Here is a 13,094-nt window from a genome sequence, read left to right as displayed (position 1 = left end):
GGTCCTGTGACTCATGACTCTCTGGGGTCCTCCTTTGAGTAGGATCTTTGAAGCCACCTAGTAAAGACTCTGTAATAGAAGGAATGGCCCAGGACGAGGGAGAACAGGAGGCCAGGCAGCGGGAGAGGCATAATCCGGCACTTGGGGGTCACGCTCCAGGGTGGAATGTTCCCTGCAGAGTCTCTGGAGCTCACCACCTGCCCCATGAGAAAGAAAGTGTGTATGTGTAACCTGACCTCCCTGGCGCTACCTGCTCTGAATTTGGGAGCAACCTCTCTCTGCCCCATCGCTTCCACCCTCAAAGCCTTCACCATGGCAGCCAGCTTGTTCCAGGGCAGTAGAAAGGACACTGACAGCTCCAGGTCACAAAAAGGAGTGTGTCTGTGGATTTCACCACTGTGCGAGAATTGAAGATCTAGGGTCTGGAGACTCTTACGGCTTGGCAGAAAGTGAGTTAGAAATGGTTTACAAGCGAGAACTCTGGAACCAGAGTGCCTGGGTTTGATTCTGGTATGACTTTAACCTGGTTACGTAACTCCTCCATGCCCCAACTTCCATGTCTGTAAAATGGGCTCATAGCCTAGTAGTTGTATAATAATTAAATGAGAAACAGTACAGAGTACTGATCAGGAGAATAAACTCTGAAGTCAGACTATGTAGGTTCAAATCTGGGCTATCTGTGCCATCTCAATCAAGCTGCTTGACCTCTCTGCATTTTGGTTTCCTCATCTGTAAAATGGGGATAATAACAGTGCCCACTTTTTAGAGTTGTGAAGATTAAATGAGTTAAATAGAGTAATGCCGGGCACATGACAAGTGCCGAGTGTTTGCTCTGACGGTGATAGAGAGGGAGGGGGAGAATGAATCTAGAGTTATGTTGCTTTGAACAGTGCCTGGCAGAAAGTAGGTGCTCATAAAAATGAAGGACAAAAGGGAGAGGCACGGATTCACCTACAGGACAGCTGCCTCTCAGCTCCTACTAGTGGCAGCCAGCAGGGAATGTGGAGGCCTACAGTTGCTGAAGCCTTCAGACCTTTTTTTTTTTTTTTTTTTTTTGGAGACGGAGTCTCACTCTGTTGCCCAGGCTGGAGTGCAATGGTGCGATCTCAGCTCACTGCAACCTCCGCCTCTCAGGTTCAAGCAATTCTCCTGCCTCAGCTTCCCAAGTAGCTGCCACCATGCCCGGCTACTTTTTGTATTTTTAGTAGAGACAAGGTTTCACCATGTTGGTCAGGCTGGTGTCAAACTCCTGACCTCGTGATCTGCCTGCCTCAGCCTCCCAAAGTGCTGGGATTACAGGTGTGAGCCACTGCTCCTAGCCAGCCTTCAGCCTTTTAAGAGAAACTAGAACTCCAGATTTGTATGTGAGTGCTCCCAATTTTTACAAATTCACTTTTACTTAAAACATAGTGTAAACCAAACAAAGACAAACTCCAGGGCCAGATGTGGCTACGGGCTGCCCTGTGTGCAACCATGGTTTTGAATTTACCGTGGTTATTTGGTTCAGAGGAGAACGACGATGGAATAGTACATTTAACCATGCAGCATGCCCCCAAGGTGTACCAGACACTTTACATCCCATCACCTCACTTCCTCCTTGTAATCGGCACCCTATGAAGTATGCCATTATGCCCCCATTTGACAGGTGAGAAAACTGAGGCTCAGAAAAGTTAAACGGTTTGCCTGAGATCATTTGGCTGAGAAGCAGTGGGGCTGGGATTCCCCACTCAGCAGCCTATGCCCTTTCCTGTTACTACCGGCTCTCAAATGAAGACAGTTGACTTGTGTCTCTACTTAAGTGGACTTGTGTCTCTATTTGGAAAGAAAATGATGACTGTCTTTGAACAGGGCTCAGTACATTTTCTTAAACTCTCAAAGGCCCCAGGGCGGTTTACAAGAATGGTCCAAAGTGCCAGGAAGAATGAGGGTGTGCTCTTCACCATCCAGTTTTGGCATGAGAGCCCAAGCCACTTGGTGGTACTTTCATCAGTGCAGTTCCAGCTCTGTAACCAGCATGTAAGGAGAAATGTCATTGTCTTGCTGACAGCAATAATTACTCATGGGAGCCTGGGTTGGCTTCAAAGCCAATTCCTTGTGATGTTATATTCCACTAGACACAAGTCACTTTGGTTTTCCAAGACAGTTACACAGCATTTGTGCCCCATGAGTTGGTGTCAAACATATAGTGAAGGAAAAACAACGAGGGGGTCTCAGGACACCAGCAGCAAATCCCAAAGCCAGCCAAAGAAAGGGTTAAGCCCAATGGTTAAACATAATAGCTTAATGCCTTTTGCTAACTCCAAGCTCTACCAGGAAGGCTGACAGATCCGAAACAGAACAAACAATAGCTGGAATTGTTCTAGTGAAAACTAGTTCGACTGCATCATTTGCCAATACTTTTTTAAACAACTTTGATTCTTCTCTGCTTCCTTGACTCCAACCCGACCTGAAAGCAAGAGGCAGACGAGTTCTTGTCCTAATGTGAAACCCCTGTAAGCAAGACGCCTGCTTGGACAAGGGGATGGCAGAACAGAGTAGAGGACAGAGCTCAAAGCCGGAAGCAGACACTGCAAAACACATCCAAGGGCTGGGCCTGGGACTCACCCCAAAGTGACTATCATCTGTGGTGGTGTCAGCATTTCTTGGAATTGGAGACCAAGAAAGGAAGTTCAAGATACAAACGAGCATATTTTTATCTCTAACGATGAGACAGAATTGTCAGAGAGGCATGCCAAAGTTTTGGTTCAGAGGCAAGCATTTAAATGGCAGGGGGAGAAATTGTCCTAAGGACAGTACTTTGGAAAGGATGCGTGTCTGTCGCTTACGATATTCTCAGGGTGACCTAGGACCACCACACCTGTTGACCCAAACTCACAGCAGGAAGCCTACCTTCTCTGTCACTCAGAGTCCACACAGTGACGCCAGCACGGTGAAACTTCAGTTTCTCCAGACAAGCGCTGTTTACAGTGAGGCTGGCTGAGATCACTAGTTCTAGCATTTCCTTGTACCTGAAAGAAAACAAAGGGAAATATAATTTATTCATTAATTATGCATGCTTGCTAATGATTCCTATTTCTTTCCCTAAGAGTATAAATATTAAAGCTGATTACCTAAACCCAGCCTTCTTATAAATTCCACATGATAAAAATTCACTGAAGTTTTCATCAAAGGGAAATGAGAAATTAAAATGAAGTTCTTGCTCCCCGCTGGAGAATACACCCAGTTGATTAAAACATTCCCCTCCTTCTTGCTGTATTTTGCCATTAGAAAAATTATATTTTGGTCTCTTTTCAATGTCATATAAATGAGCCAGAGCAAACCAGGGCAACTTCCCAGCTGAGGAGGAGAGAGATAGGCAGAGAGGGAGCATTTGGATTTAGATTTCCAAAAGCCAGAGGCTTAGGGAGAACGTGGAGCTGACTGTGGTTAAGAGAGTGGGTGGGGTGGCCCACGCCTGTAATCCCAGCACTTTGGGAGGCTGAAGCGGGTGGATCACAAGGTCAAGAGATCGAGGCCATCCTGGACAACATGGTGAAACGCCGTCTCTACTAAAGGAAATAGAAAAATTAGCCGGGCATGGTGGCGTATGCCTGTAGTCCCAGCTACTCGGGAGGCTGAGGCAGGAGAATCGCTCGAATCCAGGGGGCAGAGATTGCAGTGAGTCAAGATCGCGCCACTGCACTCCAGCCTGGCGACAGAATGAGACTCCATTTCAAAACAAACAAACATGGTACTACTCGCACGGACAGAGAAAAGCTCAAAAGGCATCAGCATCATTAACAGCTCTCTTGGTGGCAATACTCCACAGTTCATCACTGTGGTCCTGACCAAGAGAGAACATACTGGCTCCTGAATTACCCATGATTTTTATAATATGCTAGGAGGGGTGGGCAGGGGGAGAGCAGGGATGAAGTCTCCTTTGGTCTTTCTCATTTTTTAATTGAAAATATTTCCAATTCTTGCACCATGTTGGTAGTCGCTCCTTCTAAATTCTGGCCGGGCGCAGTGGCTCATGCCTTCAATTCCAACACTTTGGGAGGCCGAGGTGGCAGATCACTTGAGCCCAGGAGTTTGAGACCAACCTAGGCAACATGGCGAAACCCCATCTCTACGAAAATACAAAAAAGTTAACTGGGCATCGTGGCACATACCTGTGGTCCCAGCTACTCAAGAGGCTGAGGTAGGAGGATCACCTGAGCCAGGGGAGATGGAGGGTGCAGTGAGCTGTAATCGTGCCACTGCATTCCAGCCTCGGTGACAGAGTGAGACCCTGTCTCAAAATAAATATTAATAAATAAACTCCCACCCACTGAGTTTAGAAAATGAGGTTTCTGGTTAATGCACACACTACTATACATGGTGTAGCAATTTTCCAAGGTCTAAACTACAACCAGTAACATTTAACCCACAGTTGTCTTTAGAGAAAGGCTAAATTTATTGTGAGCACATCATTATCACAAGGTCATCCTTGGCAAGATCAGTTATTATTCGGTTAATGAAACACAATGTAGCGATCGGTGGTGTGTTGCTTATAAACTCAGATCCTGTTGTAAAAAGGTTGCAAATTCAAATCCCAGTGGGCTACCCACTACTTTGAGCAAGGTACCAAACTGCTCTCAGTCAAAAGTTTTCTCATCTGGAAAATGGTCATGGTGAAGATTAAAAAAGGTGATTCATGTAAAAAAAAAAAAAAAAAAAAAAAAGCACTATTTTAATAGCAACTTAAATGCTTATTCAAAATAAAGTTCAAAAATACAGCCACCCCTCAGTATCCCAGGAGCCATTCCCGCCCCCTGCCATGGACACCAAAATTGGCAGGTGCTCAAGTCCCTTATAAAAAATGGTAGAGTATTTGCACATAACCCACATACATCCTCCCACATACTCTAAATAATCTCTAGGTTACTTATAATGTCCAATGCAATGTAAACACTATATAAACAGTTGTTATATGCACTGTTTTAAAATATATATTATTTTTATTCTTATATTTTTTTGCCCCGAATATATATATATATTAAAAAAATATATATATATATATAAAATCTTGTTCTGTCTTCCAGGCTGGAGTATAGTGGTACAATCTGGGCTCACTGCAACCTCTGCCTCCCAGGTTCAAGTGATTCTCCTAACTCAGCCTCCCGAGTAGCTGGGATTACAGGTACACACCACCACACCCAGCTAATTTTTTTATTTTTAGCAGAGACGGGGTTTTGCCATGTTGGCCAAACTGGTCTTGAACTCCTGGCCTCAGGGGCGTGAGCCACCGTGCTCACCCCACCCCCTGAATATTTTTGATTTGTAGTTAACTGAATCCTTGGATTGGAACCAACTGTACTGTTAATGGACACAGATGCATTCCACAAAAAGAAAATTACACTCAGGAATGATCAACACTGTTTTCAAGAGAAAGGCTAACTCTGGGGGTAGGAGGGGATATAATTTTGGAAGTAACACCTGGGGGGCTTCGACTGTGTAGTGTTTTAATTCAGGGGCTGACACTACCTATGGCCCGTAAGCCAAATCCAGCCCACAACTGTTTTTGTGTGACCCGTGAGTCAGGAACGGATTTCACATTTTTAAACGGTTGCAAAATAATCAAAAGAAGGATACTATTTCATAATATGTGAAAATGATGCGAATTTCACGTTTCAGTGTCCATAGGTAAAGTTTTATTGGAACACTGCCCTGCTCACTGGTTTACTATCCTGTCTGTGGTTACTTTCACACCACAGTGTTAAGTGGAGTAGTTTCAACAGAGACCATGTGTGGCCTGCAGAGCCGAAGATTTAGTATCTGGCAGCAAAACTTTGCCAACCCCTCTATCAGGTAAGCAGGATGCCGGGTACCCTATTTTTGTATGTTTTATCCATCTTTGTATGCCTGGAACACTTAATTTTTAAGTAAGAAAGCCCTTATCTCAGGGCTTGCACATAGGAAATACTTTCTGTATAAGGACGTTTTGATCTGATGAGAGAATCCCACCCTGATATGGTTTGGGCTTTGTCCCCTTCAACTCTCATGTTAAAACGTGATGTGATCCCCAGTGTTGTGGCAGGAATTTGGGTCATAGGGGTGGATCCCTCATGAATGGCTTGGTGCCCTCTCCATGGTATGAGTGAGCTCTTGTTCTATTAGTTCACAGGAGAACTAGTTGTTTAAAAGAGCCGGGCATCTCTCTTGCTCCTTCTGTCACTGTGCGATGTGCCTGCTGGCCCTCCACCGTCCACTGTGAGTAACAGCTTCCCAAGGCCTCACCAGAAGCTGGGCAGATGCTGATGCCATGCTAGTACCACCTGCAGAACCGTGAGCCAAATAAACTGCTTTTTTAAAAATAAATTACTCAGTATCGGGTATTCCTTTATAGCAATGCAAAACGGGCTAACACACATACGAATCAGCTCTAGTGTTTACATGTTTATATTCTCTCTCTCTCTACTATACATATATGTGTGTGTATATATATGTGTATATATATATATACACACACATATATACACATATATATGTGTATATGTGTGTATATATATGTACACACACACAGACACATACATACAATGTTTATATCAATGTTGAGTCCTAAAATGTCCCCACATATACATGCATCCTGGTACCTGTTTTTTTGTTTCTCAAACGCCACAGGCACTCCAGGATAGAGGCCTAGCTGTCTTGCTCCCTCTGATACATCAAAGCGTATCGTATGGTGCTTAGCAAATGGCAGACACTGTAGCTGTTATCTGGCTACAGGTGCCAGAAATTTGCATCTTGTCTAAACTAATTCCCTTCATTCTTTTGGGTGTGTGCAAATAATTAAAGGTTAAAAAAAAATAAACAATGAGGTTAAAAAATATCACTAGTCTCCAGATATCCACATGCTATGAGAGTATTAGAAGTAGCAAATTGTTAGCCAACTGACCAAATCTGGTTAAAAACAAAGTGAATTGTTTCCCCCACTCCCTGGGGTTTAAAAATATTTGAGGTAGTTGCCAATATTTAAAAATGAGACAATTTCACATAAAAATCTAGATTTTCAGCTTTTGTTGAAACTACAAGAGTATTGCCTTATTCTTGCGTGGCAGCAGCCAACTGGCACTGAACAGTGGCTGCCCAATTAAGTCAAGGTACATGGACTCCATTTTGTCACAGTCCCCACCACTCCCTGCTCTCTTACATTTGACCCTCTTTTTCCATTTGTATTTCCTCCTGTTCCCTACAGGCATTTGCATTTGAGAGCTATGTCATATGTATTATCAGAAAAGTCTGCTAAGGAAGGAGACAGCAGTGTGACACTTCTGGCCTCAGTCATGTAACTTATTTACTTTACTGGGTGTTGCTGTCATCCTTAAGAGCTCTTACACATCCAAAAGAGCATTTGTTGATTTTAAGCAGAGCAGGAATGTGTTTGTGAGTCTGAACTCTGGGACAGAGTATTGTTACTAAGGCTTCTGGTGTATTCAACTTAGGTCCTTGCCTAAGGTTCTTGAAGGCCAAGCCAATGGGGAAATCATCTTTATTTCCTCCAAAGCACTTGACACAGAATCTTGTTCATTCCATCATCCAATTACCAACTGTTGGAGGAAGGGAGAAAAGAAGGGGAAGAGGGAAAGAGGGACAGGGAGGGAGGAAATCTTATTTGAGCCATCACCTTCTTCCAACAAGATTTTTAAAAGTTATTCTTATTTTCCACCACACCCTAGACAATGACTCTGACATATTAAATATGTAAATGTTTCCTTATAAGTGATGCCATGTTATTTTATGTGTGGCATGTGTTTTAATTTAATGAATAATGTGCACAATATCTCATTCTGTTTAGAAGGCTTTTTATTTTCAGTCTGCAGATTTAAAAATGTGCATATTACTGGATGCATATCTAGCTTATAGTTATAATTCTATATTGTACACCCACTCTATTGAATTTAAGCAATGCCCTGGTGGTGAACAGCTAGGTAGCCTTTATCTCTCAGCCACCTTATAAACAATGCTGCAATGAACATCTCCATTCATCTTCATTTTTAAAAATGCAGTATCTCTCCCTACACTATATACACTATAGACACACACATTCCTAAAATGTATTTATATCCAAGGTGGAGGATTTCTGTGTTATGGAGCATATGTGAACTGAACTTGAACAAGTACTAGCAGACTGTTCTTCATAATTCCTGTGCCATTCTAGATTCCATCAGAAGTACATAAGCATTCCAGTTTCACAAATTCCAGCTAACACTTGGCACTGCCCCACTTTCTACTTTTTGCCAAACTGATGCGTGGAAAGCAATATCTAATAGTTGTTTTGATTTTCATTTCTAGGATTACTAGTGAGTTTGAGCATATATTCACATAATTGTAGGCCATATGAATGTTTGGAAATTGCCTGTTCAGATCTTTTATGCTTGCCCATTTTTCTACTGGGTTATCTTTTTTTTTTTTTTCTTATTGATTTGCTGGAGTGCATTACAGAGTCTAGGTATTCATTGTGTTTTTTGAATGCTGTAAATTTCTTCTCTTAGTCTTCCATTTGTCTGTTTTATTTCTATTGTCTTTTGTAGAACAAAATATCCTTACATATTTACCAAATAATTTCTTTTTGTAGGTATAAAAATCCTTTCTCTATTCTTGGGATTTCAAAATTTGTCTACATGTTAAACTATTCACTTAGAATTTTAGCTTTCATATTTAAGTCTTTAATTCATTTACAGTCTGCCTTTTTATGTGGTTTAAAGTTTAATTTTTCTCCATATTGAAGAAAACAAAAATAAGCCATTTTTCCTAATATGTATTGAACTGTCCAGCTGAGTGCACCTCCCAGCTATGATGGGACAGCTTGTATTTTTAGCCAATCTCACTATCATGATCAAAAATAAAAGCTATAAAATATTGTCTTAAGGGATTGGAAGTCAACCAAGGCAAGTCCTGAGGGACCAAGATCCCAGAGAGATGAAAAACAGACTAAGTTTGACCTCTATCAAGTTTCCCCTCAAGACATTTGCCAATTTACAATCAAAGAATTAAAAAGCAACAGCTTAGAGTTTTTCAGTCTTGTGGAGGTGGGGAGACAAAAACTGGAGTTCAGGATTACTAAAGTAGTTAGGTCACAGGAGCAAAGATTGTAGAAATATGAGAACCACATAGGTATGAGTCTGATATTGTCGAGTTATTAGCCTTGAGGTATTTGCTGATACTCAGGCTGGGGGTGGTGAGAGGTAGAGAAACCAAGCAAAAAGGGGTAGCTATGAAGGCAAGAAATTAAGCAGAGCTTTTTTGCAGTTGCCTAATTACAGGAAGGCAAAAAATGGAATTCACCCTCAATAAGGATGAGGAGCCTTGAGAAACACTCAACGCTTTTAACTGGGACCCTGAAGGGTTACTTCCTTGGAATTAGGGCAAACAAAATAGATCCTGCCTTGAGTCATCTCAATCCCATATTGGACAAACGTGATTTGCCTCTACTATCATCAATAGCCAGAGGAAAAACGTTTCTTTTGGGGGAGATGTCATCTTCCAGAGTCTCCATAATGTTTTATACACAATAGAAAAATTACCAAGAAACAAAACCAAATGATCAAAAACCAAGACAAAAACAAAAACAAAAACAAAAACCTCACGTGAGATTCGGGTATTGAAGTTGTCAAACATGGAGTCCCTAGCAACTGTGATAATATAATAAAAAAAACTGATTTAAGATGAGAATGCTGCTAAAAACAACTAGGCTCTTTAAAAATGGAAATTACTGGTTGGGCATGGTGGCTCACGTCTATAATCCCAGCACTTGGGGAGTTCGAGGCGGGTGGATCACTTGAAGCAGGAGTTTGAGACCATCCTGGCCAACATGGTGAAACCCTATCTCTACTAAAAATAGAAAAATTAGCCAGGCATGGTGGCAGGTGCCTGTAATCTCAGCTACTCAGGAGGCTGAGGCAGGAGAATTGCTTGAACCCAGGAGGCGGAGGTTGCAGTGAGCTGAGATTGCACCACTGCACTCCAGCCTGGGTGACACGAACACAACTCCATCTAAAAAAAAAAAAAGGAAATTATAGAACTGAGAAATGAAATAAATAAAATTAAGAACTCGACAGATCAGTTGAACTACAGACTGGACATAGTGGATGAAAGAATTAGTGAACTGGAAGGTAAGTCAGTAAACAGATCTCAGGAATAAGGTTGAAAAACAGGTTTAAAAGAGCATAAAAGAAACATGGAACATGGTAAAAGATCTAGCACACATGTAGTAGGAGCCACAGAAGGAGAGGAGAGAGAGAGCAAGTCGGAAACAATATTTAAAGAGAAACTGACAGAAGACCTTCCCAGATGGATGACAGACATCAAGTCATGGAATCAAGAAGTTCTGTGAATCCCAAACAAGATAAATACAGAGAAAAGCATTCCTGGGCATGTGATGGTCAAACTGCACATGTGCACAAATTAATCTTAAAAGCAGTCAGAGGGGGAATAAAAGACATAATCTTTAAAGAAGGTATAATAAGACTGAGAATCAGCTTCTCAGCAGAATTGATGGAAACCAGAAAGTAATGGAATTTCATCTGCCAATGTGGAATTCTATGCCAGCAAAAAAAAAAAAAAAAAAAAAAAAAAAAAAACAAAAACTTCAAAATGAAGACAAAATCAAAATGAAACAAACCAAAATTAAGATTGCTTGCCATCAGTAAACCTGCACTAAAAAAGAATGTTCTGGAAGCATGAAAATTCAGCAAAGATAAAGAACAACATAAAAGGGTAAATATGTGCAGGAGGATAGATAAATATAATCAACATGTTTTAAGGACCTTGCATTTTCTTGGAAATGGTAAAAGTACTAGTTTATAGTAAAGTTTTAGATATATCAAGGATGTATCCTATAATATTTAGGGTAACCACTTAAAGAATAATAATAAATGTAAACATTTCATGTACATATATTACATTAATTACAGTAAATGCAAACAGAATAAATACAACACTTGAGAGACAAAGATCACCAGACTGACTTTAAAAAACTAACTACAAGAGACCCCTTTTAAATATTACAAGAGACCCCTTTTAAATAGAAAGACATACTAAGGTTCAAAGCAAGGATTCAATAATACGAATACAACACAAAAGAAAGCTGGCATTACCCCAAGTAAATTTTAAAATAAAAACCATTATTAGAGATGTACAGGGACACACAGTAATGATAAAATAATCCACCAATATATGATAATTCAAAAGTTTATTTTTTCCAAAATTAATGTGCATGAAGAAAGGGACTTCACTGATTCTAGGTCTCTGTTAGATCTAGAATTAGATCTGAAAAATCTCAAATACCTATAGCAATTAAAATACCTAGAGCAATCAAAACACATCATCCTTTGGAGGCAAATAAATGAACAGCACTAACAAAGCCAAAGCTACAGAAATATTAATCTTCACAAAGTAAACATGACCCTGACTTGAGAACCTGACAACTGTTCTTTCCTGCGGGCAGCTACAGCTATAGGAACTGGTGACTTGCAGAAGCAAACTATTAGCCACAGAGTACAGGAATGTGAACAAGCAACTCAAGGCAACTCAGTTTCCAGAGTTAGTAAAACTCTTCCAAAAATTCTAGTCATGGTTCTCATTTCCCAAGCACCTATTATATGCCAGGCAATTTTCCTGATCACATTTACAGTCTCTCTTTTAATTCTCTCCACCACGCTGGGAGATAGAAGGATCTGTCCTGTATTTTCTCCAAGGCCGACTAAACACAGATTTAAGTCTGAGCAAAGTGCAGTCACCAAGAAAATGTGAAATCGTTCCTGTTTGGTGAACTTATCCTGTTCTGCCATGAGGATCTAAGAAGAAACTTTTCAAATGTCAGCGCACTCCACCGACTGATGAATGGATAAAGAAAATGTGGTATGCATATTCAGTAGAATATTATTCAGCCATGAAAAGAATGAAATCCTGTCATTTGCAGCAACGTGGATGGAACTGGAAGTCATTATGTAAGTGAAATAAGCCAAGGACAGAAAGACAAATATGGCATGTTCTCAACCACATGTGGGAGCTAAAAAAGTAGATCTCATGACGATAGAGAGTAGATTGTGATTACTAAAGGCCAGGAAGGGTGGTGGGGAGGATGAAGAGAGGTTGATTAACGGGTACAAATATACAGTTAGAAGGAATAAGACCTAGTGTTCAATAGAACAGTAGGGTGACTATAATTAACAATAGCTTATCATCCATTCCGAATAGCTAGAATAAAGAGTAATTTGAATGATGCTAGCATAAAGAAAAGATACATATTTAAGGTGATGAAATCCCAATTATGCTGCTTTGATCTGTACACATTATATGAATGCATCAAACGATCACGTGCACCCTGAGAATCCGTCCATCTATTATATACCAATAAAAAAAAACTAAACAAAACTGTAAAAAACTTCTCAGCACACAGTGAGTTTTTTGTCTTATGAACCACATTGTTTCATTATTGAATTGGAGGAGACCACGGAGGAGGGAGGCCAGTCTCTGGTGTTTGAGGCTGCTGAAGGTTTTAACCTGGCCCTGATTACATTGCTCAGTTTACGGATACTAGAAATAAAAACAGCTCACACTTACAGAGCATTTACTCTGAGGTTTAAATCTCTCTGCATGCACTGGCTCATTTCATCCTATGAAGTAGGTAGAGATAAGGAGACAGGTTCAGAGACTGACCTGGCCAGTTAGTGGTAGGGCCAGGATTCTCAACCAGGTGATCTGGCTCCAGATCTGTGCTCTTAACCACAGCTTGCAAATAGCTCTGGATCACAATTTCAACTCAGGGCCCATCGAGCTCTAAAGTCTACTAAGCTACCCAGTCAGAGCACCAGACCTGTTATCTGCTCCAGGGGTTCAAATCCCAGCTATGTCCTTGTCAGCGGTGTAACCTTGGGCACGTTATTTCACTTATCTGAGCCTCAGTTCTGTAAGATGCAGTAAATACTACCCTCCCCGCCAGGTTATTCTGAGGAAAATGAGTCAGAGAAGGCATTGGGTATTCAACAAAGGGCAGCCGAGATTATTTGCATTCACACAGACAAAAGCTTGAAACACACTATTCGTTTCATTCCAGGTAGACACTGGAAACT

At 41.1% G+C, this 13,094-nt stretch overlaps 1 protein-coding gene across 4 annotated transcripts in view; it reads right to left on the bottom strand.

Annotated features, from left to right (window-relative positions):
• EYA2 (EYA transcriptional coactivator and phosphatase 2) overlaps positions 1-13,094 on the bottom strand; it is a 299,580-nt gene that overhangs the window by 199,413 nt on the left and 87,073 nt on the right. For 3 of the 4 annotated variants that reach the window (XM_015148889.3, XM_015148890.3, XM_077951904.1), the window contains exon 2: positions 2,890-3,008. In XM_015148889.3, the coding sequence (XP_015004375.1) occupies positions 2,890-2,998 (109 nt within the window). In that variant the 5' untranslated portion in view covers positions 2,999-3,008. Of the gene's footprint in view, positions 1-2,889; positions 3,009-3,110; positions 3,247-13,094 lie in introns of those variants that run through there. The other variant, XM_077951903.1, reaches the window with a different exon arrangement.

Source organism: Macaca mulatta, chromosome 10 (genome assembly GCF_049350105.2).
Source record: "Macaca mulatta isolate MMU2019108-1 chromosome 10, T2T-MMU8v2.0, whole genome shotgun sequence".
NCBI lineage: Eukaryota > Metazoa > Chordata > Mammalia > Primates > Cercopithecidae > Macaca > Macaca mulatta.
This window is presented reverse-complemented; position numbering and strand designations above follow the sequence as displayed.